The sequence below is a fragment of the Urocitellus parryii genome, chromosome 6 (assembly GCF_045843805.1).
Source record: "Urocitellus parryii isolate mUroPar1 chromosome 6, mUroPar1.hap1, whole genome shotgun sequence".
In the NCBI taxonomy this organism is placed as follows: domain Eukaryota; kingdom Metazoa; phylum Chordata; class Mammalia; order Rodentia; family Sciuridae; genus Urocitellus; species Urocitellus parryii.
The window spans coordinates 192,536,338-192,557,274 of record NC_135536.1 but is presented as its reverse complement, the minus strand read 5'-3'; the positions used below and the strand labels follow the sequence as shown (position 1 = coordinate 192,557,274).

The following is a 20,937-nucleotide window of genomic DNA, read 5'->3' as shown; positions in this document are numbered from 1 at the left end:
TCTGCAGTGTCTACCACAGCTCTCCTCCCAAGACGGTCACCAGGCGTGTGAGGTCCTGCAGCCTGGTGCAGGGAGCTGGCAGCAGAGTGGGTGCTACACAGCTGGTGGTGTTGAAGTATGCTTTCCATTTCAATGGACAAATTAATCAGTGGCCCCCCACCCCATGCCGAGGCTGTCCCTTCCTTTATCTCTGGGTTGTGTGCGCCTCCAGGAGGCCGCTGCTCCCAGGAGGGCCATTTCTTGGGTGGCAGCTCACTGCAATCCCAGCACCTGGACGTCTGGTCCGGGCCCTGAACACTTGGTCAGCCAGTGCATGAAGCAGAGTGGCCTCCCTTCCCGCAGCTGAGCTGCCCTACAGGGCTGGCCCGGTGGGGAGTGGGCACTGAGGTCCTGCTGGGCTTTGGGCCAGAACTGCCAGCTGCGGCTGCTCTCTGCTCACCCTCAACACTGCTGCCTGACTTTTTTAATGGAAAAGTGGCATGGTGTGCCTGACACTTCTTTTTTGGTCGGGGCGGGGGGGGGGGGTTGCTGGGGTTGAACCAGGAGCACTTAAACACTGAGCCACATCCTCAGCCCTTTTTGTATTTTGAAACAGGGTTTTGCAGAGTTGCTTAGGGACTCCCTAAGATGCCGAGGCTGGCTTTGAACTTCCATTCACGTGCCTCAGCCTCCATGCACATGTGCCACCCCCGCCTGTGCCCGCCACCTGTCTTCTGTTAAAGACAGGCAGTGGGGCTGAGGACGCAGCCCAGTGGCGGGGTGCCATTACCGCAAAAGCCAACAAAACAAAGGCAGCATCACACTGACTTCCTCCTCTCGGAAATTAAATGGATGAAAAGTAAAGATGGAACTTTTAAACAATGTCCTTCCATGTTACGTAATGCCCCAACCACCACCAGAACGCCTTAGTCTTGGAGTACAAGAGTTGTGTCCTGGGAAGGCATGGCTCAATAGTGCCCTGTCTTCCCCTCTGTTTGTTTCTGGTGGGGCTGGGGATTGAACGCAGGGCCTTGGGCATGCTAGGCCAGCACTCTAGCAACGGAGCCATATCCCCAGCCCCAACAGAACTTATCTCAGAATAACTGGGATTCCTTCTCTTTCTTTCGGGTTTCCCCCTAGGTCTGGAGATGGAACCCAGGGCCTCATGTTCTAAGTGAGCATTGTACCCCGAATTCCGCCCTCAGCCCCACGGGCTGTGGCAACATCCCGCGTGGACAGTCTCAGCAGACAGGCGCCTCACTCCACTGCTGGCTTTACTTGTCAGCTTCATGGAGCGGAAGAATTTTAGTCCTGTCATTAAAGAACTGAACCAGAACAACCCACACTTCCAAGTGGGGAGCACACAGGTCAAAAAAAAAAGAAAGAAAGAAAAAGAAACCCACCACACTTCATTTAACAATGGAAGACACTTTATTATTATTTTTTAAAATCATCTCTCAACATTTCAACTCTTGGTAGAAATCAAATGTAAAACATCTGCATTTTTGAATTAGCATATATTTAACTATCTCAATCACAGCAACCTCATACAGTAAGGTACACACCAAGAAGGAGCACGGTTACAGTATTTCCTATTCCAGTCTCTGAGCACAGTAGTTCCGTGATGGTAGGGACACTGGACTTTGTCTTCCTAGGACACCTGGTCACACCTGCTTCTGTCCACTATAAATTACGTGGCATCACGGTTGGCTAAGTTACTGTAATGCTGGAACAATCTGGAAACGGAAAACTAGAAAACTAGAGCTCTCAGGAATGGGCCAGGCATTGCCAGTTCTGAAATGTGAAAAGGAAGAACATCAAGATGAACCCCCAGCTCGGCTGGTCTCGGGATCAGGGGGTGGAAACTCAGCTTTATGTACACATCGCGTATCTACATGTGATCTACCAGGTGTGTAAAAACAGCCAGAGAAGATTGGAAAACCTTAAAATCACTCCACAGAGTTGGAAGAACGTCGGCAAATTCACAGTGGCCTCAGGATTCAGCCAGATTTAAACCCTGCTCAAGAGCTGAATACCTCTTTCTCCCAGAAAAACCCACTGCACATAAACCCCTTAAGTGGGCACATCACAAACACTTATGGCTAAAATATATTATTAGTTCATAAAAGTGATCTATTTTCAAATTCTTGCCCCACTCCTGCTTTGCACCCCTAAAAGGAAAATCCCGAGGTCGGTGATTCCCACGTGGAGCCGAGGGGCCTTCGGGCGTGGCTGTGCGCAGGTGCGGCTGAGGCTGGCGGCCGTCTGGTGGGCAACGCCGACTCCTGCCCACTTATAGTGCAAAAAGATCGCAAATGTTGCAGGTGAGTCCTGGACACTTGTGAAGAGGACCGAGATGGATGGGTGACAGGAAACCCAAGTGACTTTCCTTCTAAATGCGACTTGAGAACTTCGGAGTGTGAGGTCACTCAGCAGGGCCAAGGACGAGGGACAGCAAAGGCTGAGGTCCCCGAATCATCCTGACTGCCCTGCAGTCTGCAGGCACGGACCTCAGCGCCGGTGCTCACCCCCTAAGTGCAACTGGAGGTAGGTGTATAGCGTGTACTGTAGGGAAGACAGTGGCCCTCCACCAACTCCAGAAAAAGGGACATCGTCTCTGTCCCTCCCCTGCCCCAACTCGCCATTCCACCCCAATGAGTGGAGGACACAGAGAAAAGGGCCCGAGGCCTCCTTGGAAGACTAAAGAACCCAGGGCATTTTTATAAATAGCTACATAATCAATTTTTAACCGCTTTGAAACACATAGCAAGTTGAATATTTATTTAAAAATAAATCTCAAAAATATCTATTTACAGTACAGTCCAAGGGATGTGTGCAAACAACAGAAAGGGGAGGAGCCTGCCCTGCAGTGGGAAGCCCGCATTCCAACGTGTGAGGTGACACCAGGGGACTGAACTGTGGTGGCAACAAGAGGAAGTTCAGCTAATACTGGACTTGGCTTTCCTTGGACACCTGCAGAGGCAGGGAGCCAGGGAGCAGGGCTCTGGCTGGGGATCCTTGTACTTGGGAGCAGGATGGCCAACGGCGTGAGCCATCAGGAGAGGCCCAGTGTGGCAGGAGGGCTCATTTCACAAGCCAACAGGCCTCTAGCTCGCTGCTTCAAGTGGACACTTGGATGTGACCCGAAGGGTCTTTCCCGGTCCAAGCTGGCTTCGCAGTGGGTGGGGCAGTCCCAGGACAGAAACCCTCTCCAAAGGAAAAACAAAACCAGAACCCAGCTGCACAGGGAGTGATCAGCCAAAAGGAATCTGAACGGAAGCGTCACCTCTCCCTTGCAGACGACAAAGCAGCTGCCAGCTGCAGTGAGTCCTAAGTGAGCGCTCAGGCGGGGGAAGCCGGCTGGTCCCACCACCCAGGGAGTCGAGTGCAGCAGCTCTGCTCTGAGCAGCTTCACACTTCTTCACCAGGAACTGGAAGGTCAGTGGCATAGCCCTTGTAGGGGGAAGTGCAGGGGGTCTATCTGTACACGAGATGGGAGAACTGCGAGGACTTGTAGTTCAGCTGGTTGTTGGGCATGAACTTGTGCAGCTCATTCTTTTTGCAGCAGGGGTCATAATGGTAGGCGCTGAGGCAGGTGTCGCAGGAGACTTTTGAACACTGGGTGCAGGTATTGGTGGCACCTGGGCGGTTGCAGAAGCCGCAGCGGGAGGTGGTGGTGGTGGAGGGCTTGGGCTTCGAGTGGAGGGGTGGCAACCGGTCGAGGCCCTGAGTCTGGCTTGCATACTTCTCCCGCAGAGACATATCATGGGCAGAGGCCTTGCTGGGGAAGGCGCTGGGCTTGGAGGCCGGAGGACAGACAAGCAGGCTGTCGCAGCGCTGGCAGAGGGAGGAGCTGCAGGACAGGCCGCAGTTTTGGCACTTGGAGAGGGCGGACTCTTTGGCGGGGGGTGAGCGCTTGTGGTAGAGGGGGTGGGCATCATTTCTGACCAGCCACACATCCTGTCGCAGAGCGTCCTGCCTGCGGTAGGTGGCCCTGGGTTCCGAGTCCGTGTACAGATCCACGTCATCCTGAGCGGAGAAGTACGTGCTGCGCAGCAGACCGAGGCCATTGTTGGGGGAGGTGGGAGGAAGGTCGTCTGGGCTGCCATGGGGGGAGCTGGACATGGTCAGGAGTGAGGGGGATGGGCGGATGATCTCGTCCTCCAGACCGTCCCCCAGGTCTGTGACCACGGGATCCCTCCGCAAGCTCAGCGAGGCCTTTGGGGGTGGCTTTCTGCTCTCGCGGTAGCTGTCATAGGCGTCCACTGACCTGGACGGCTTGGTCACACGGGGCTTGCAGTAGTCCTTGGCTGCCCGCTCGCTGGCGGACTTCTGGAGGGCCACACGGGCCATGGACGTGGTCAGGTGCTCCCTGCCCTCAGCCCGCCGCCGCAGCGCATCCGAGCAGCCGCGCACGTCCTCCGTGCTGCTCTTGCGCTCGCGCACCACGTCCAGCTCCGAGTAGCCCTTGTCCTTCACCTGCGAGTGGATCTCCAGCATCTGCTCGCACTCAACCTTGGCCAGAAAGAGCTCGAAGGAGACCATCTTCACCTGCAGGCTCTCCACGAGTTCCTTGAGCCTGTACGCGGCCCCCAGCTCAGGCGCGTAGCCCAGGTAGCTCAGGATGGCCTGGACGTCCTCTTCCAGCAGCGTCGACTTGACGTAGTAGACAAAAGGGCCTGTGTAGGTCTAGGGAGGAGGAAGAGAAAAGAGGCGGGTGTTGCTCAGAGGCACCCAGAGACCAGAGACTGCAGAGCAGCGAAGGCTCAGGCCTGAGGCGGGTGAGGGGCAGTGGGAAGCGGGCCTCCTGCTCCCTTGCGGAGGCAGAGGCTGCTTGTGCGAGAACCAGGCCACTCGCTTTCTCTGCAGGGTACAAAGACTCTGGTCCACATGACAAGAAGCCAAGGCAAACACGGGTGGAGAGAGGGGATTTAGCTCTTAGGCAGAAAGCTCCGTCAGCACCGAGAGCGTGCCCTCCTGGCTTTTCTACGAAGCTCTGAAGAGCACACAGTCTTAACCGCCTGACCTGGTGTCCTCCAGTGCCCTCCCTGCCACACTCTCTGCCCCACCACCACTGGGACCACTGAGTCCAAACCAGCTCTCAGCCTGAGAGCAGGGGTGGGGGCAGGGGCCCCAGGGACACTGGCCCTCTGGAAGGGGCAAGGAGAAAGAAGGCAGTGCAGCCCCCGGCCCTGGCCTCACCTTGATGCTGCGGAACTCCTTCTTCCACGGGTAGAGGAAGAGGTTGATGGCCACGGTCTCCAACAGGCTGAAGGCGCAGTGCAGGGCCTGCAGGCTGGAGGAGCTGAGCGCACGCAGGGAGCTCTCCACCACCTCGTAGAACTGGATCAGCCGGAATCGATAAAAGGGATCCACCTTGTGCAGGCTGAGCAGGGTCGAGGCCGCCACCCGCAGGTGCTCATCACTGCCGGGCCGCGGCTTGCTGGGGGTGGCGTCCACTTTGCTCTCGTGGAACTGCACGTACTTGCGAAACAAGTCATCTTTGTATTTTGTATCCATTGAGCTGGGCCTCCCCATCTGCTCAGGGGCTACCTTATCTCCTCCATGGCTTCTGGGCTGGACGCAGGGGCGTCACTAAAAGCACTGCCATGCTGCCGGCCGGGACCAGGGAGGACTCTGGAAGGGGAGGAGCAAGCAGCAGGTCACTCCATGAAACAGTCCATGTGCCACCTTCCAACCACTGAGGCCAAACACCACAAGTTGGCTGGGCAGGTGATGCACACCTGTCATCCCAGTGGCTCGGGAAGCTGTGGCAGAAGGACCACAAGTTCCAAGCCAACCTCAGCAACTTAGCGAGACCCTGTCTCAAAATAAAACATAAAAAGGGCTGGAGACGTGGCTGATTGGTTAAGCACCCCTGGGTTCAACCCCTGGTACCAAAGAAAACAAAACCAAAACCACCAGGAGTGGCCTGGGCTTCCCTGGGCACCACGAGATCTGGTCCCTGTCTGCTGGCTCAGTCAGCACATTTGCAGGTACTAGATACAAAGTGACAGTGAAGAGGACAGACACAGCCCTTGCCTCTGCTGAGCTCACAGGACACCTCCGAGGAGCATGCTGGCGCAGAGGCTCAGGCAAGTGGAGGCGGCCCTGCCTGGACCTGCAGGGGGGGAGTTCAGGAGAGCCCCTGAAGCAGCGACAGCCCCCTGAAGGACAAGGAGGCAGAGGCTGAGGTGGGCGACGGAAGCATGGGGCGAGCAGAGGTCAGATGGCAGGACACTCACCCAGGGCTGCGGACTCCTGGAAGCAGGACTTGGATCAGAACCAACAATGCGCTCGAGTCCAGGCCCTGCTCCAGCACACCCTGCTCTCCGAGGCAGGAAGGCGCTGGGCACACCGACACAAAGGAGGCTGGCCAGGCAGCAGCGGGGCAGTGGCGGGGTGGAGCTGCAGGCACACCCAGGCCGGACCCCAGGCCTCAAAGAGCACATAGGCTCCTATTTAGCCAGCTGTGGCGCACTCTGCGCCAGCAGCTCAGGAGGCTGAGGCAGGAGGACTGCGAGTTCCAGGGCAGCCTCAGCAACTTAGCAAAGCCCTAAGCACCTTAGTGAGACCCTGTCTCAACATAAAAAATAAAAAGGGTTGGGGGTTGTGGCTCAGCCCCTGGGGTTTAGTGCCTGGTACCCCCACCAACAAAAATCAGGTGATTACAGCACCCTGTTGGGAGCCAACGGCTGTGCTGAGCCAGGACACAGCATGCACAGTGTCGTGCTAACTGCTCCACCACTGGTCAACAGAGCAGTACATACCCAGCAATGCTCTTGTTGCCACGGTTCTGGGGGCAAACTGGACTTATCCCAAACATGGAGTCAGAGCCAGGCTGCCTGGGAGGGAAACCTGGGGCTGCCCCAGGTCATTCCGTGAATCACTCAACCTCTGGGTCCAAGATCAGTGCGAGCAACCTACATGAGCAGCACAGCAAGCTCTTCACAGAGCGCCAGCTCCAAGGGGGCCCTCGACTGCTGCTCCTGCTCTGGGAAGGGGCTTTGCCCCCAAGAGGCCAACTTCCTCCAGAAGGCAAGACAGAGGGCGAATCTCTTCAGCGGGGCGGTGACTGCATTTCCACACTCTCCTTTCTGACCAGAAGTTCCATGAGTGCAGGACCATGACCATCTTGCTCGTAAGGTCACCTCCACACAGCCCAGGCAGAACACGTGCTTCTGGATACCACGGACTGGCCGTGAGGTGGCGAGAGACTGGGGAGAAAGCTGCAAGTAACCCAACTGGACAGAACCGTGGAGTCCCTCAGCGGGTCCTGAAGGCCATGGAGCCAGGCAACTATCAAGGTCATCCCAATGTGCCACCGTCGAACTTCAGTTTTGGGGAGACTCCTGGGGTAATAACAGCAGGGTGAGAGGTGCAGTGTGTGGTAAGACTAGGGACACAGAGAGGCCATCTTCTCCTGCCCACTGCCTTGCCCAAAGACTCCAGTGCCACAGGCAGAGACAAGCCTGGGAGCACAGGAGGCAGATGAACTTCTGGCTCCTGATGGAGGGTCGAAGGTGCCATGTGATCACGCTCCGGCTCACCTGCCACACAGCCTCCCTCTCCCCAAGCTCCATCCACACGGATCTCCATCTGCTCTCAAAAAGACCCAGCTCACGTCTGTCTCAGGACCCCCACATCTGCTCCTTCTGTGTGCTCTGAGTCTTCCCATAGCTGGCTACCTCACCATTCAGGTCTCAGCTCAAATGTCACCCCTCAAGGCCCTCCCTGCCCCTCCTCTCAAGGAGTCCCTGTCATGCGACAGTCTGAAATGATCAACTCTGTTTGTTCATTTACTACCTCTTCTCTTCACCTCCCCCACTGCCTGGCAAGCTCCACAGAGGCAAGGACCGCGGCTGTTACCCACCACAGTGCTCGCAGACCCTGGCACGCGACGGGCCTTGGTAAAACAGGAGAAATGAATGAAGAAAGGATGTGCACTACTGTGACTCTGCCCCTTTATTTTCTTGTTAGTACCCCCAAGAATTCTGACAGGGCAACAGAAGAGAGAAGAATGGGCTCCAAAAGATGGCAGGACATGACACAAGCAGCTCAAGGCCAGCAGAGGTGAACCCATGACCCCAGGCCTGACCTTCTGGCCCAACGCCATGCTCCTTGGCCACTCCATAATCCCACATCTGACAGCTCTCTGCACAGTGCCCACCTTCTGCCAGGCCCATGGCTGGACACGGGGGCAGGGGGAAGAGGGAGGGAAGAGGCCAGAAATCAAAGACACATCTTGCCCTGAATTCTAGCTAGAAGAACTCAGTGTCCAGAATCAAAGTACCTATGCGCTCTTGAAAAATAAAAATTATTCTATCCCAAGAGAAGACACCTAAGAAATGACATTTGCATTTACTGTTTTTAATTTGTCTAAGAAAAGATTCCAATCTGCCTCTGGTCCCAGGAACTGTGTGTTTTGTTTTTTTTTTTTTTTTTCTTTTTTTTGGTACAGTTGAGAACCATTTAAAAAGGATATCAGGGCTGGGTGGTGGCTCAGTGGTAGAGCACTTGCCTAGCATGTGTGAGGCACTGGGTTCGATCCCCAGCACCACATAAAAGCAAACAAGTAAATAAATAAAATAAAGGTATTATGTCCACCTACAACTGGAAAAGTATTTAAAAATAAATAAGTAAGCAAAATAAAAGCATGCAGTCCATCTACAACTACTGGGCATGGTAACACACTCCTATAATCCCAGTGACTTGGGAGACTGAGACAGGAGGATTGCAAATTCAAGGCCAGCATCAGCAACTAGGTCCTTACCAAATACCAAATAGAAATTTTAAAAAAAGGATATCAAGGGGCTGGAGATATGGATCAGGGGTATAGCACCTCCCTACCATGCATAAGGTCCTGGGTTCCATCCCTAGCACTGTTTAAAAAAAAAAAAAAAAAAAAAAACGGTAGACATCAAGCCCCCTCCTAAATACTGCTGTGACTTTGCTCCAATGAAGTCAGCCCTGAGCCCACAGAAGCTGACCTTTGAACAGGTCGGCCATCTTGAGCTCAGCTCTCCAGTTTAGCATCTGCTGCTTGGTGATCACACAGCCACACCCTTGTTTGCTGCTAGTGTAAACAAGGAAAAGGGATGCACATGGTCTAACTCGTGCTCTAAATTCTAAAAACCCAGATGGGAAACCCATCTAAGAAGGCTCTTGAACCAGCCTAGCTAGGGGAGGTAAAAGGTGAAAGAAAACAAATGCTAAAAGATAATTAAGGAGCTGGGTAAGGTGGCACATGCCTGTGATCCCAGCATCCAAGCAGCTTGGGAGGATGAGGCAGGAGGATCACAAATCCAAAGCCAGCCTCAGCTGCAAGGCCATAAGCAACTCATCAAGACCCTGTCTCTAAATAAAATATAAAAAAGGGATGTGGATGTGGCTCTGTGGTTAAGTGCCCCTGATACAATCCCTAATACAAAAAATAATAATAATAATTAGGCAAGAGAGAGAAAAAAAAAAAAAAACAACAATTAGTGAGGTTCTACTATGTGCCAAGCACTAACTAGGCTCTCTACTTTAACTGCATCTCCCTCACAATGACCCCAGAAAACCAAGGCTGAGCCATCAGGCCCCCCCAACCAACAGAGCACGGAAGGGTCAATGCCAGAATCTGAACTCAGGTGGGGAGGAGGCCCTACAGAGCCTGGTTCTCTCCTGCTCATCTCACTTCCAAGGGATTGATGCGAGGAACCCCTATTAACTGTTCCTGGGAATGTGGCTCAGTGGTAGAGCACCTGCCTAGCTTGTGTAAGGCCCTGGGTTCAATCCCCAGCACTGCAAAAATAAATAAGTACATGACTAATATATGAAATTCACATGACAACCCCAACATTAAAGAGAAACAGGCTCAGAGGACCAACTCATTTTCCTAAGTGCTAAGGTTAGGAAGAAATGGATCCAGGAGCTGATCCTAAGTCAAACAAGCCTGTGTCTCAGCCAAGTGGCCCTGCTGCAACTGCTGGACAGCTCTTCCTGCAAGGCTTGGCTCAGGCAAAACTCCCCATGGCAGGCTGAGCAGAGTGGAGTTCTAAAAATTCCTATAGTAGCAAAATTCCATCTTCCCACACAGAATGGGGTTGGGAGAGCCGCAAATCTCTCTCTGAGGTAAGCTCCAGGGCTAGGGAAAGAGGCTGGCCGGAGACCGGCCAGTGAAGCAGTTACGTCATCCTTGCTGAATACATTTTCTGAGAATACAGGCTGCCTTGTGGCTGGTCATAGCTGGTGTCTTTTCTGAGCACAGAGCCAGCAATTTATTCCAAGCACTCTGCAAGAACAACAAAAAATATGCTCCCTGCAAAAACAGCCTGGTTACAGAGACCAAGACAGCCCAGTGACAGGAGCTGATAATTTCTCTAAGCAACCCAAGAACTGGAACACCAAGCTGTGCCAGGCTAGCGGGGAGTGGGGGAAAGGGATCTGTGAATATCCCAACAAAGAGCCAACAGCCCTGAGTGACACCTCCTGCACCCCCAATCGAGGGTACCCTTTGTGAAGCAAGGCAATGAAGAGACAGATATTGCACAGCCAGGGAGGTGGGTTTTCTAATGAGGATCTTTGAAACATAAAGGGAAAGCGCTGTCTTTTTAAAGTGCCATTGCATGGAACTGAAATGGTTCTAGGTAGCAAAGCATTAGCTTGGCTTTACCTCAGCTGGCCATTCAAGCAGAAACACTCCCAGAGCAGCATCTGAAGGGCCCCCTCCCTGCACAGGCAGAGCTATTTTGGTCCCAGCACCGGCCTAATCCACAGGTTTACCCATCCCTGGCCTGGGTTGGGCCTGCACACAGGAGCAGGGGAAAGCAGTTTCACCCCTCCCTCCCCCACCTCCACGCACTATTCCAAACAGGAGGCTCCGGAGACACATCCCTGGCTGCGAAACGCCAGAAGGTTCCCACACCCCTACTGCCTGCCCTCCAGAGATGTTCCAACAGAGGATGGATATTCCCAGGCCTCTGAATATAAACCCAGTAGAGCTAAAAGGAGGCTTCCCTCCTGACAGCTACCTCTCTCAAAGGGGCTCTGAAGTAAACCGTGTCCCCTCCCTGAAGGGAACGGAACCTGGCGACAGCTATACTGGGTTGATTCCTACCGCCTGAGGCCGCATCAGTTTTGCAGAGCACCCTGCCTCACAACCAGGCCCTCCCCCACGGTCCGCTGTTTGTGGTGCTGGGGACAGATCCGGGGCTCTGCGAAGGCCAAGCGAGCGCCCTTCCCCCGGGGCACACCCCCAGGCCCGCGCGGGCTCGTTAACGGAGGAACAGGACCTTCGCTAGGGAACGCCTGCTGTATGCCCGAGGCCGGGCTCCACCTGCATTCTCTCATTCATCCATGGCGAGCAGGTTCGTTCCACTTAACACACGGGACAACTGAGGCTCCAAAGAAGTGCCTTATGCAAGGTCACGCAGGGCGTGCAAACCCACGTCTGCGCCAGATCCTGAGTGGGGGGACCCCCGCGAGGCCCCTGCCCACGGCGGGATCCGGAGTCCTCCCGCCTGCCAGGTCCCCGAGGAGGGGGTGTTCCTCCTGGGCTGTCCCAAGCGCCCTCGGCCGGTCCCGGGGACCTGCGCAGCAGCCCCGGGAACCGCGACCGCGAGGACCGGCCGGGGGCTCCGCAGGCGCCAAGCGCGGGCGCGCCGGCCGCGGGGCGGGCCGCGCGGGGACCCTGCTCCCGGGCCGCCGGTCCCTCGGCGCGGGGAAGCCCGGAGGCAGTTTCCGCCCGCGGCCGCCCCCACTCACCCCTGAGCGCCGCCGAGGGAAGCAGCGGGGCGCGGCCGCCGCCGGGGCCAGGCCGGCTGGGCTCTCGCCGCTCCGGCCGGCTGCGGGAACCGAGACCAGGACCCGGGGGCCAGCGGCGACCCGGAAACACTCGGCCCGGAAGGGACGCCCCTCGGAGGCGGGACCGCGGCGAGGCTGGACCGCGGCTGCGCGCTGGGCCGGGGACAGGTCACTGCCTACGGCCGGCAGAGACTACAGACGGCAGCGGCGGCAAGAGCAGACCCGAGAGCGAGCGTAGAACCCGTGGAACCCCGCCTGGGAACCCGAGGGACCGTGGCCGCGGCCTGTGCTGGGACCCGGAAGTAGACGACCCGGAAGTGACGCCCGCCACTGGTCCGCGAGACTGTGGCTGTCTGGGTTGTCATGGAGACGGGTCGGCCTCTGGACTCGCCCCTCGTCAAAACCATCCGCGAGCTGCGCTCCAGACTGCGCCTGAGCGAGCAGGGGCTGAGGGTTGGGTCCCTTGGCCACATTTCACAGACGGAAATACCGAGGCTCCGAGAGAGCGAGTGAGATGCCAAAATCGCGCGAGACTGGAACCCAGTCTGAAGGCCGCTGGGGTGGGGGTTCCGAGCGCGGGTCCCGGTTTGGGCACTGCTGCTTACTAGCTTGTGACCTTGGGCCTCGTCGTTCTCACACAGTAGTGCAGCAGCTGGCATACAGCAAAGATCTAAATATATTTTGCTGTGTGTGTGTGTGTGTGTGTGTGTGTGTGTGTGGTGCTGGGGATTGAACCCAGGGACTTGTGCATGCTAGGCAAGCACTCTACCAACTGAGCCATATCCCAAGCCTCTTTTGCATTTTTAATCTGGTAAAATCAAAGGAAATGAGCTCTCTCTGCCCTCGATTTCTCTGAACTTGGAAGCGAGGCTTGGAGAAGGACCAGCCTCCCTGCGTTGAGACTTTTCACCAGGCACCTGTAGTACTTGCCCGGTCTACACTGCATCAATCCTGACAGCCTGTTTTTGGATTTTGTGTAGTCCTTAGCATCACGCGGAAAGAGAGCTCCCTGGGGCTGAACTTTTGTCATTCACCACTAAATCCCTAGTGCGTACAAGTGCCTAGAGCATACTCAAGACTTGCTGGAAATTATTTGCCATTGAACTATTCATTCTATCTGACTTACCCCGGACATTTATTGGAAGCTCACAGCCCATTCCAAGCCAGGTTCTCTTCCTCCAGCACGCTTTTGGCTCCCTGCACCTACTACACTCTCTCCTGGCTTCTGTGCCTCCATATGCTGTTGCCTTGGTGTGGCTGCCTTTCCTCACCTCTTCCCTTCCCGACATTCTTGGCTTCCAGCCCTGGCTCAATCCTCACTTCCTTTCTGAAGTTTTTTCTGATTTCTCTCAAGATCCTTTTTCTTCCGTCCCCACCACACTGTCTTTCATAATCTTCTCTCAGTTCTCAGCACAATGGAATATACATATAGTTAACACAACACCCCACCAGACCCCAAGTTCCTTATTCATCTATAGTTCCCCTGAGCTCCACGCATGTCTGATCAGCAGGTGCCAACAGATGTTCCTTGATTCTGGGATTCTTCCTCTGAACCTTAGTGACCCCAGCTAAAGCCAGTGGGGCTTCAGGAATCCATGACATGATTCTGGGGAAACATTTAGAGAACCAGGAATCAGTTCTTCAAACAGTGGCAATTACTCTATGTACCTATTCTGCTTGGACACCCCTTAAGGTCTTTGTATACTTTATGAGATTGGGTTAAGTGCCTTTCTTAATCAGCTGCAAAGTGATCACACAGCTGAGAACCCCCCCCCCCAGCTGTGTCTGCCTTGACAGCTCAAAACTCTCCTTTTGGCAAGTGTTAGGCTGGGGATGTGGCTCAAGCGGTAGCGCTCTCTCCTGGCATGCGTGCGGCCTGGGTTCGATTCTCAGCACCACATACAAACAAAGATGTTGTGTCTGCCAATAAATACTAAAATTCTCTCTCTCTCTCTCCCTCTCTCCCTCTCTCTTTAAAAAAAAATTGCATTTTCACCTGAAACTGCTAAAAAAAAAAGTCTCCTCCAGCTCTGTGGTTCTGTGACAGCCAAGATAAAAGCAGATTTTTAAGAAGGGTGTTAGCAGTAGGAAACCCTAGTCTTGGAGACTCAGTAACATTTCCTATTAGAAAAGTCCCAGAGTCTGCTCTGTTCAGTGGCTTGGGCTTGTATTCCCAGCTACACAGGAGATGGAGGCAGTAGAGTGGCAAGTTCAGGACCAGCCAGGACAACTTATGGAGCACCGCCTCAAAATAAAAAAGAGCTGGAGATGCATCTCAGTGGCCAAGCACTTGCCTAGCATATGAGAGAGAAGCCCTGGGTTCAGCTGCAGGACTATAAAACAAATAAAAGAGTACGGAAGGCTTGTGATTTCTCTGCCTTGAGGTGTGGAAATCATGAGCGCATCTTTTTCATATTTTATTACATAATGATTAGCAGGTTATATAATGGTCATGTGACCGTGATCAGGCACCTCTACTTCCTAAGAGCCAACAACACGAACAACCTACCTACCTCTTTCTATTTTTTAGTTTTCTTTTTAATCTCAAAAGTAGCACATGACTCCCAACAGTACAGAAGTGTACGGAACAAAGAGTGAAGCAGAAGAGCTATCCCATGACCTGGCAGATTTCTTGGCATCTGCCAGAGAAAAACACAAGTGCACAGACCTGTGGCATCACTGCCAGTCATGAGGAAAAGAACAACAGGCCACCTACTTCAAGGTACCAGAGCAGACAGTGCACACACTGCCCAACACACACACACCCCTGCAAAGCAAGGTGCAGACAGCCCTCGCGACGTGGGTTCAAACACCAGGCAACACTAGGCATTTCCCAAGGGTACCAGTCAACCAGGGAAGGTAGTACAGGCACAAATGTTTTTTCAATCACTGCACAAATGAATTTTATTTGATTTTTACTAATATCTTCTTCCCCTGCAGTGGACTGCATGTGGACAGTACTACATCGATTTTGTGTACAGTTTTGGCACTACTACCTGACAGCTCTACTACTCAGTAGCTAGCAGAAGTCAACTGTATTTTTCTGACCAAAATTTCCCTAAACGCCTACAGCATACCAGGATTAAAACGGTACAACTGCCAGGTACCGTGGCGCGCACCTGTAATCCCAGCGGCTCTGGAGATCAAAGTCAGTCTCTGGAACTTAGCCCCTGAGAAGCTCAGTGAGACCCTGTCTCTAAAATACAAAAAGGGCTGAGGACGTGGCTCAATAGTTAAGCACCTCTGGGTTCAATCCCTGATACCTCCCCCACCAGAAAAAGGGTACAGCTGTGAGCAGGACAGACCAGCCCCTGTCCTCACAGAGTGTGCAATCTCATCAGAAATAGATTTTAGTAAAATAGGACTTTGTGGGGGGGAATTAAAAACCTGAAATTCAGACTAGAAGGTGGTCAACAGGATGAGGGTGCAGGGGAAGCGACTCTCATAGGGCAAAGTGAGGACAGCGTCAAGGAGAGGCAGCATGTGAGCTGGGCCCTGAGCAGCTTGAACATGTGAGCAGGTCTTTTCCTTCCAGAGGGAGGAAGGAAGCAACCAAAGGCAAGCACCAGAAGTTGGAAACTGTTGGGTGTGGGGGAGCACCCTTGTCTTCCCCATAACTCAGGAGGCTGAGGCAGGAGGATGGCAAGTGGAAGCCAGCCTCAGCAATTTAGCGAGACCCTATCTCAAAATTTAAAAAAAAAAAAAAAAAAAAAAAAGGATGGGAGACATGGGGTCAGAAATGGAGGTCAGTGTTTAAGTGGTCCTGGGCTTAAGTCCCAGACCAAAACAAAACAACCACAAAACCCCTAAAAACTGAAAACTCAGCCACCTACAAGCACATAAGGTGGGTGTGTAGTCAATTCTAATCCTGGAAATTAGTGGGATGAGGTCTCACGTAGTCCCTGGCTCACAGTAAGCATACATGAATTCTTCAGTGAGGAAACACTGAAGCCCCTCCGTGCCCCAGTTTGTCCATCCATGAGATGGGCAACACAACAATAGTATCTATCAAAATAGAAGTTACACTGAGCATGCCTGTAATCCCAGTGGCTCAGGAGGCTGAGGCAGGAGGATCGCCAAGCAACTCAGTGAGATCCTGACTCTAAATAAAATACAAAATAGGGCTGTGTATGTGACTCAGTGGTCAAGTGTCCCCGAGTTCAATCCCCAGTAATCAAAAAAAAAAAAGTCACATGAACTGTCCACACAAGCACTTGTCAAAACACTCAGTTGGCATTAGCTGTCATTATCAGTCTTTTCTCCTTCTGCCCTGCAAAGAGCCCAGAGAGGCCTTTCACACAGTCCTTGCTTATTCTTTCCTTTTGATTGGTTCCTGATACTGACTTCTTCCTGGGATCCTCACTGTATTTTAGGAGCTTAATTTTAGTTGCATTGTTAGTTCATCTTCATGGTTATAGAGCATGCACTCAAGTCCCACTACCTGTGGCATCCACCTGTAAACAGGGCTCCTCAGTAGGTTATTTTGCATATTGAATGGAACAACACATGGGAAGAACTTTACCTGGTGCCTAGAAAGGAGTAAGCTGCATAAATGCTGCCCACGATTGGCCTGTCATGTAGCATGAATTGCCAGGAGGCTGAGGCCCCCTGGCTCCTAGAGCTAGGTGTTCACTGTGGCCTCCCACAGGTAGGGGCCAGGCCTGGTGGAAGCCTGTAGCCTCAAAGAGGCATGTGTGAACTGAGAGCCAGTGCCGTCAGGCAAAAAAAGGCCTTTCTTTCCCCCTAAATGTAAACCAACTGCCAATCAGTTCAAAGTCTTCAACACCCATGAGTCCAAAGGTACCACTGCAGACTTGAGGGCTGTTATTTTTTTTTTTTTAAAGAGAGAGTGAGAGAGGAGAGAGAGAGAGAGAGAGAGAGAGAGATTTTTAATATTTACTTTTTAGTTCTCGGCAGACACAACATCTTTGTTGGTATGTGGTGCTGAGGATCGAACCCGGGCCGCACGCATGCCAGGTGAGCGCGCTACCGCTTGAGCCACATCCCCAGCCCCTGTTATTTTTTTTAATACTTCTTTCTTTTAGTTGTATACAATGACTTTATTTTTATTTATTTATTTTTTATGGTGCTGAGAATCGAACCCAGGACCTTGCATGCACCAGGCAAGCGCTCTACCGCTGAGCCAGAACCCCAGCCCCTTGAGGGCTGTTATTAGTGGGACCCAGCCAGCTCTGCCTACCTCTGAGCATACACAGCCAAGTGTCAACAGCTCACCTGATTTTATATATATGATATATATAATATTTATATATAATATAAATATATTAAAATATATAAATACATTTATATATATATATATATATTTGTATTCAGAATTAAATCCAAGGGTGCTTGCTAAATTACCAAAGCTGGCCTTGGACTTTCCATCCTCCTGCCTCAGCTTTGAGTGGCTGGGATTACAGGCGTGCACCACCATGTCCAGCTTGCCTAGCTGAATCTTGATTGCACTGAAAGCAGTAACCCAGAGGTGTATCCTGTATAGTCTCTCCCAAGTATTGAGTTTGAAAGGATTGTTTGCAGGAATCCAACACCTTTGTCCTCCCCACTCCTTAGAAGGGAGCAAGGGAAAGCTACACCCAGGGTGTCTCTGTTACACAACAACATTATCTCTGGGCAGGCAGGAAGGCACAGTAGAGTCAAAGGGCCCAGTTCAGATCCCAACTCTGTCACTTTTATTTGTATGACCTTGTACAAACTATCTAACCTCTCTGCGCTTCAATTTCCCTATCAATAAAATGGGATTAGTAACAGAGCAGTGGACACCTGCAATACCAGGTATTTGGGAGAGTGAGGCAGGAAGATCACAAATTCTAGGCTAGCTTGGGCAATGTGGTGAGATCCTGTCTCAAAAATTAAAAGGGGCTAGTGGTGTAGGTCAGTGGTAGAGCACTTGTTTAGCGTGTCAGAGGCTTTGGGTTCAATCCCCAGTACCAAGCAAACAAAGGGATTAGTGGTAACTTCAAGGATGATTGAGAGATTAAATGAGCTACTAGGTGGTGCCAAGTGCAGAGGCAGTATTTAACACAAACTAGTCACAATGACTTTTTTTCCTTTGCACAGTGTGGTGATGGATGGTTCTCATACTAGGCAAGCACTCTACCACTGAGCTACATCCCAAGCACCAGAGCTGATAATTATTAAAGCTGGGTAAGCCAGGCACGGTGGCTCATGCCTGTAATTTCAGTGATTCAGGAGGCTGAAGCAGGAAGACCTCAAGTCACCATGATAATTTAGCAAGACTGCCACAGTCTGGCTGGACACAAATAACCAAGCAGCCAAGAGGCACTTGTAGGTTCAAACAGGAACTACTTTATTGCAGGAACTCTCCCCGCCCTCAACCAGGCTCCATGAGAACTCCACGGGAACTCAACAGGTGCTGCAGGCAGGAGGAGCTGCCCTATTGCCGGACAGCAGGGGTCCACATACAACTGAATACACAGCCCCTTCAATCCAGCATCATCCAGTCACAGCAATTATACACAGTTTAACTTAATTATCATCATCTTAATGGCTCCCTGGCATCACCTCTCAACTACTCAATCTGGTAAAATGCCAGGCCCCATTCAGACTGAAAAGACCCCCGTTTCCCTGTCCAAGGAGAATCACACGAAACACTGGCTGCAAAAAGCAAGAGGGATTTATTGGGACACAGGCGCCTGCGGGTGCCCAGCAAAACCTCAGCCGGAGCTTTGGTGAGCTGGCACACCGGGCTTGGGGATACAGAGATTTTTATAGGGTAAAGGGGCTGTTTTCGCGCGGGGGAAACAATAGGTTTCTTATTGGTTAATTTTAAACCCAGCATATAGATTACCTAAAGGGCAAAGTTGTTTTTCACTGTATGTTACTAAAAAAGAACCACATAAAAGCTACATATTTGCACTCCGGTCTTCCTGCTCCTGCTCATTCAGGCATGCCTAGGGACCTGGTCCTTTGTCCTTTCCCAACCGGTTACACCTAACTAATTATTTGAAAAATACCTCTGGTGCCTGCATAGGTTTGTGACATGCCTCGGTGGTTTTGCAATTAGGTCTGAGGTTGTTGGGCTGGGGTCTTTCAAGACTAGGCTGTGGCTCTCAAAACAAGACCCTGTCTTAAAATTAAAAAGGAAGGGTTGGGAAAGTAGCTCAGTGGTAGAGCACTTGCTTAGCGTGCACAAGGCTCTAGGTTCGATTCCCAGTTGGGTGGGGGAAGCATTTGAAGCTCAAACTCAGTGAATTAAGACTTTTGGAATTCCCTGAGAAAGAATGCCTCAAAACTCAAGAACCAAAGGTGATGGGGGGCTGGGTTTGTGGCTCTGCATAGAGCATTTGCCTAGTATGTGTGAGGCACTGGGTTAGATCCTTAGCCCCACATAAAAATAAATAAAATAAAGGTATTGTGTTCATCTACAACTAAAAAAAAAAATTAAGGTGATCCAATAAAAATGACCCAAAGAATTAAATGGATACTTCCCAAAGGAAAACATGCAAATGATAAGCAAATGAAAGACAGCTCATCACCATTAATCACTATGAAGGGTGAAACCTGTGGATGCCGCCCTACACTCACTAGAATGGCTGAAATAAAAATGGCCACTGCCAAAGGTGGTGATGCAGAGTAAAGGACACCTTATTAGTGGCAGCGGGGAATATTTGTAAACATTTTGAATTGGCAGTTTCTTATAAATTAAACACACGTGGGCTGGGGTCGTGGCTCAGTGGTAAGGCGCTTGCTTAGCACGTGCAAGACACTGGGTTCGATTTTCAGAACCACATAAAAAATAAATAAAATTGGGGCTGGGGCTGAGCGGTAGCGCACTTGCCTGGCATGTGTGAGGCACTGGGTCCAATTCTCAGTAGCACATATAAATAAATAAAGGTCTATCAAGAACTGAAAATATTAAAAATTAATAAAAAAAGGTATTGCGTCTACAACTAAAAAAATAGATTTTAAAAAGATTAAACACACACCAAATAACCTAGAAACCCATTTCTATATGGATTTTTAGTTTAATTTTTTTTTTGTTTTTTGAGTACCAGGGATTGAACTCAGAGGCACTCGACCACTGAGCCACATCCCCAGGCCTATTTTGTATTTTATTTAGAGACTGTGTCTCACTGAGTTGCTTAGTGCCTCACTAAGGTGCTGAGGCTGGCTTTGAACTCACAATCCTCCTGCCTCAGCCTCCTGAGCTGCTGGGATGACAGGGAGTGCCACTGGCCCACTGTTTGTTTTTTGTACCGAGTTTGAACCCAGGAGCGCTTAACTATCGAGCCACAGTCCCAGCCCTTGCACCACCACAATCCTTGGATGCTTGGTTTTTAAATGTCTTGCTAATTCTTATGACTTCATTCTATCATTATCCAATGTCTCAAGCCACCATATCCATTTGAGGTGCCGTTTATTCTTTTTAGGGGGGTAGGGATGCCATTTATTCTTTTTTTTTATTATTTATTTATTTATTTATTTATTTTTTTGCCATTTATTCTTGATGGTGGATTTAAATTTCTATTTCAGAGGGGTTGCCTAGCGCATGTGAGGCACTGGGGTCAATCCTCAGCACCACATAAAAATAAACAAATAAAGGCATGCTGTTTATCTACAACTATTAAGAAAATTTTTTTTAAAAGCTTTAAAAAGTTTTTTATCTCAATCAATCAGGGTTGTTTTGTTTTGTTTTTGCTAATCTTAGTTATTCAGCCAGTGAGACCCTGTCTCTAAAGACCTTGTCAGATCTTACTAGATCAACAACATTGTTTTTACCTATTATGTGGATGACCTTTTAGGTATAATAGAAACTAAAATTATGTGAATGAGCTGGTATCTTATGAGGCCCCATTTTTATGGGATCCTTGCGTCTCACTCCGGGACTCTCCAGTTTGTATCAGATCATTTGCTGCCTTCTCTTCAACACCTAGCAGCATGCTGGCACCTAAAGCTATTGTTTATGTACACTTACACGCCAGGGTCTCCCTGTTTAAAGCTCTTTGCAAACCAAGACTCTGTCCCTTTCCATTTGCACTCAGGCTAAGTACTCTAAGTCATAAATGGCTGCAGCAGTAAACATTTGAAAAATTGTTAAGGAAGGCCAGGTGAGTGTGAGTCACTCCGTTGCCCCTTAGTGGTGAAAATAGGAATTTCTCCTGGTTCTCCCATACCAGTTTGGCAGTA

At 51.3% G+C, this 20,937-nt stretch overlaps 1 protein-coding gene across 3 annotated transcripts; it reads right to left on the bottom strand.

The window, feature by feature from the left end:
• Positions 1 to 1,407: 1,407 nt before the first annotated feature.
• Spata2 (spermatogenesis associated 2) lies at positions 1,408 to 11,894 on the bottom strand. 3 transcript variants are annotated; one of them, XM_026390997.2, is made up of 4 exons: positions 11,728 to 11,894; positions 6,907 to 7,331; positions 5,182 to 5,616; positions 1,408 to 4,668 (listed from the first exon to the last, which is right to left on the bottom strand). In XM_026390997.2, exons 3-4 carry the CDS (start codon positions 5,515 to 5,517, stop codon positions 3,457 to 3,459), a joined length of 1,548 nt encoding a protein of 515 aa, XP_026246782.2. In that variant the 5' UTR covers positions 5,518 to 5,616; positions 6,907 to 7,331; positions 11,728 to 11,894; the 3' UTR covers positions 1,408 to 3,456. The 3 variants fall into 3 exon arrangements, with proteins under 3 accessions (XP_026246782.2, XP_026246783.2, XP_026246781.2); XM_026390998.2 differs by having other exon boundaries at positions 6,907 to 7,196; XM_026390996.2 differs by lacking the exon at positions 6,907 to 7,331.
• Between the last annotated feature and the right edge of the window lie 9,043 nt (positions 11,895 to 20,937).

Excerpts from the sequence above, each read along its gene's own strand:
- Spata2 (XM_026390997.2), bottom strand. The coding sequence starts at position 5,517 with ATGGGGAGGCCCAGCTCAATGGATACAAAATACAAAGATGACTTGTTT. Across the intron at positions 4,669-5,181 it reads AGGAGTTCCGCAGCATCAAG|ACCTACACAGGCCCTTTTGT; the intron begins GTGAGGCCAGGG and ends CCTCCTCCCTAG.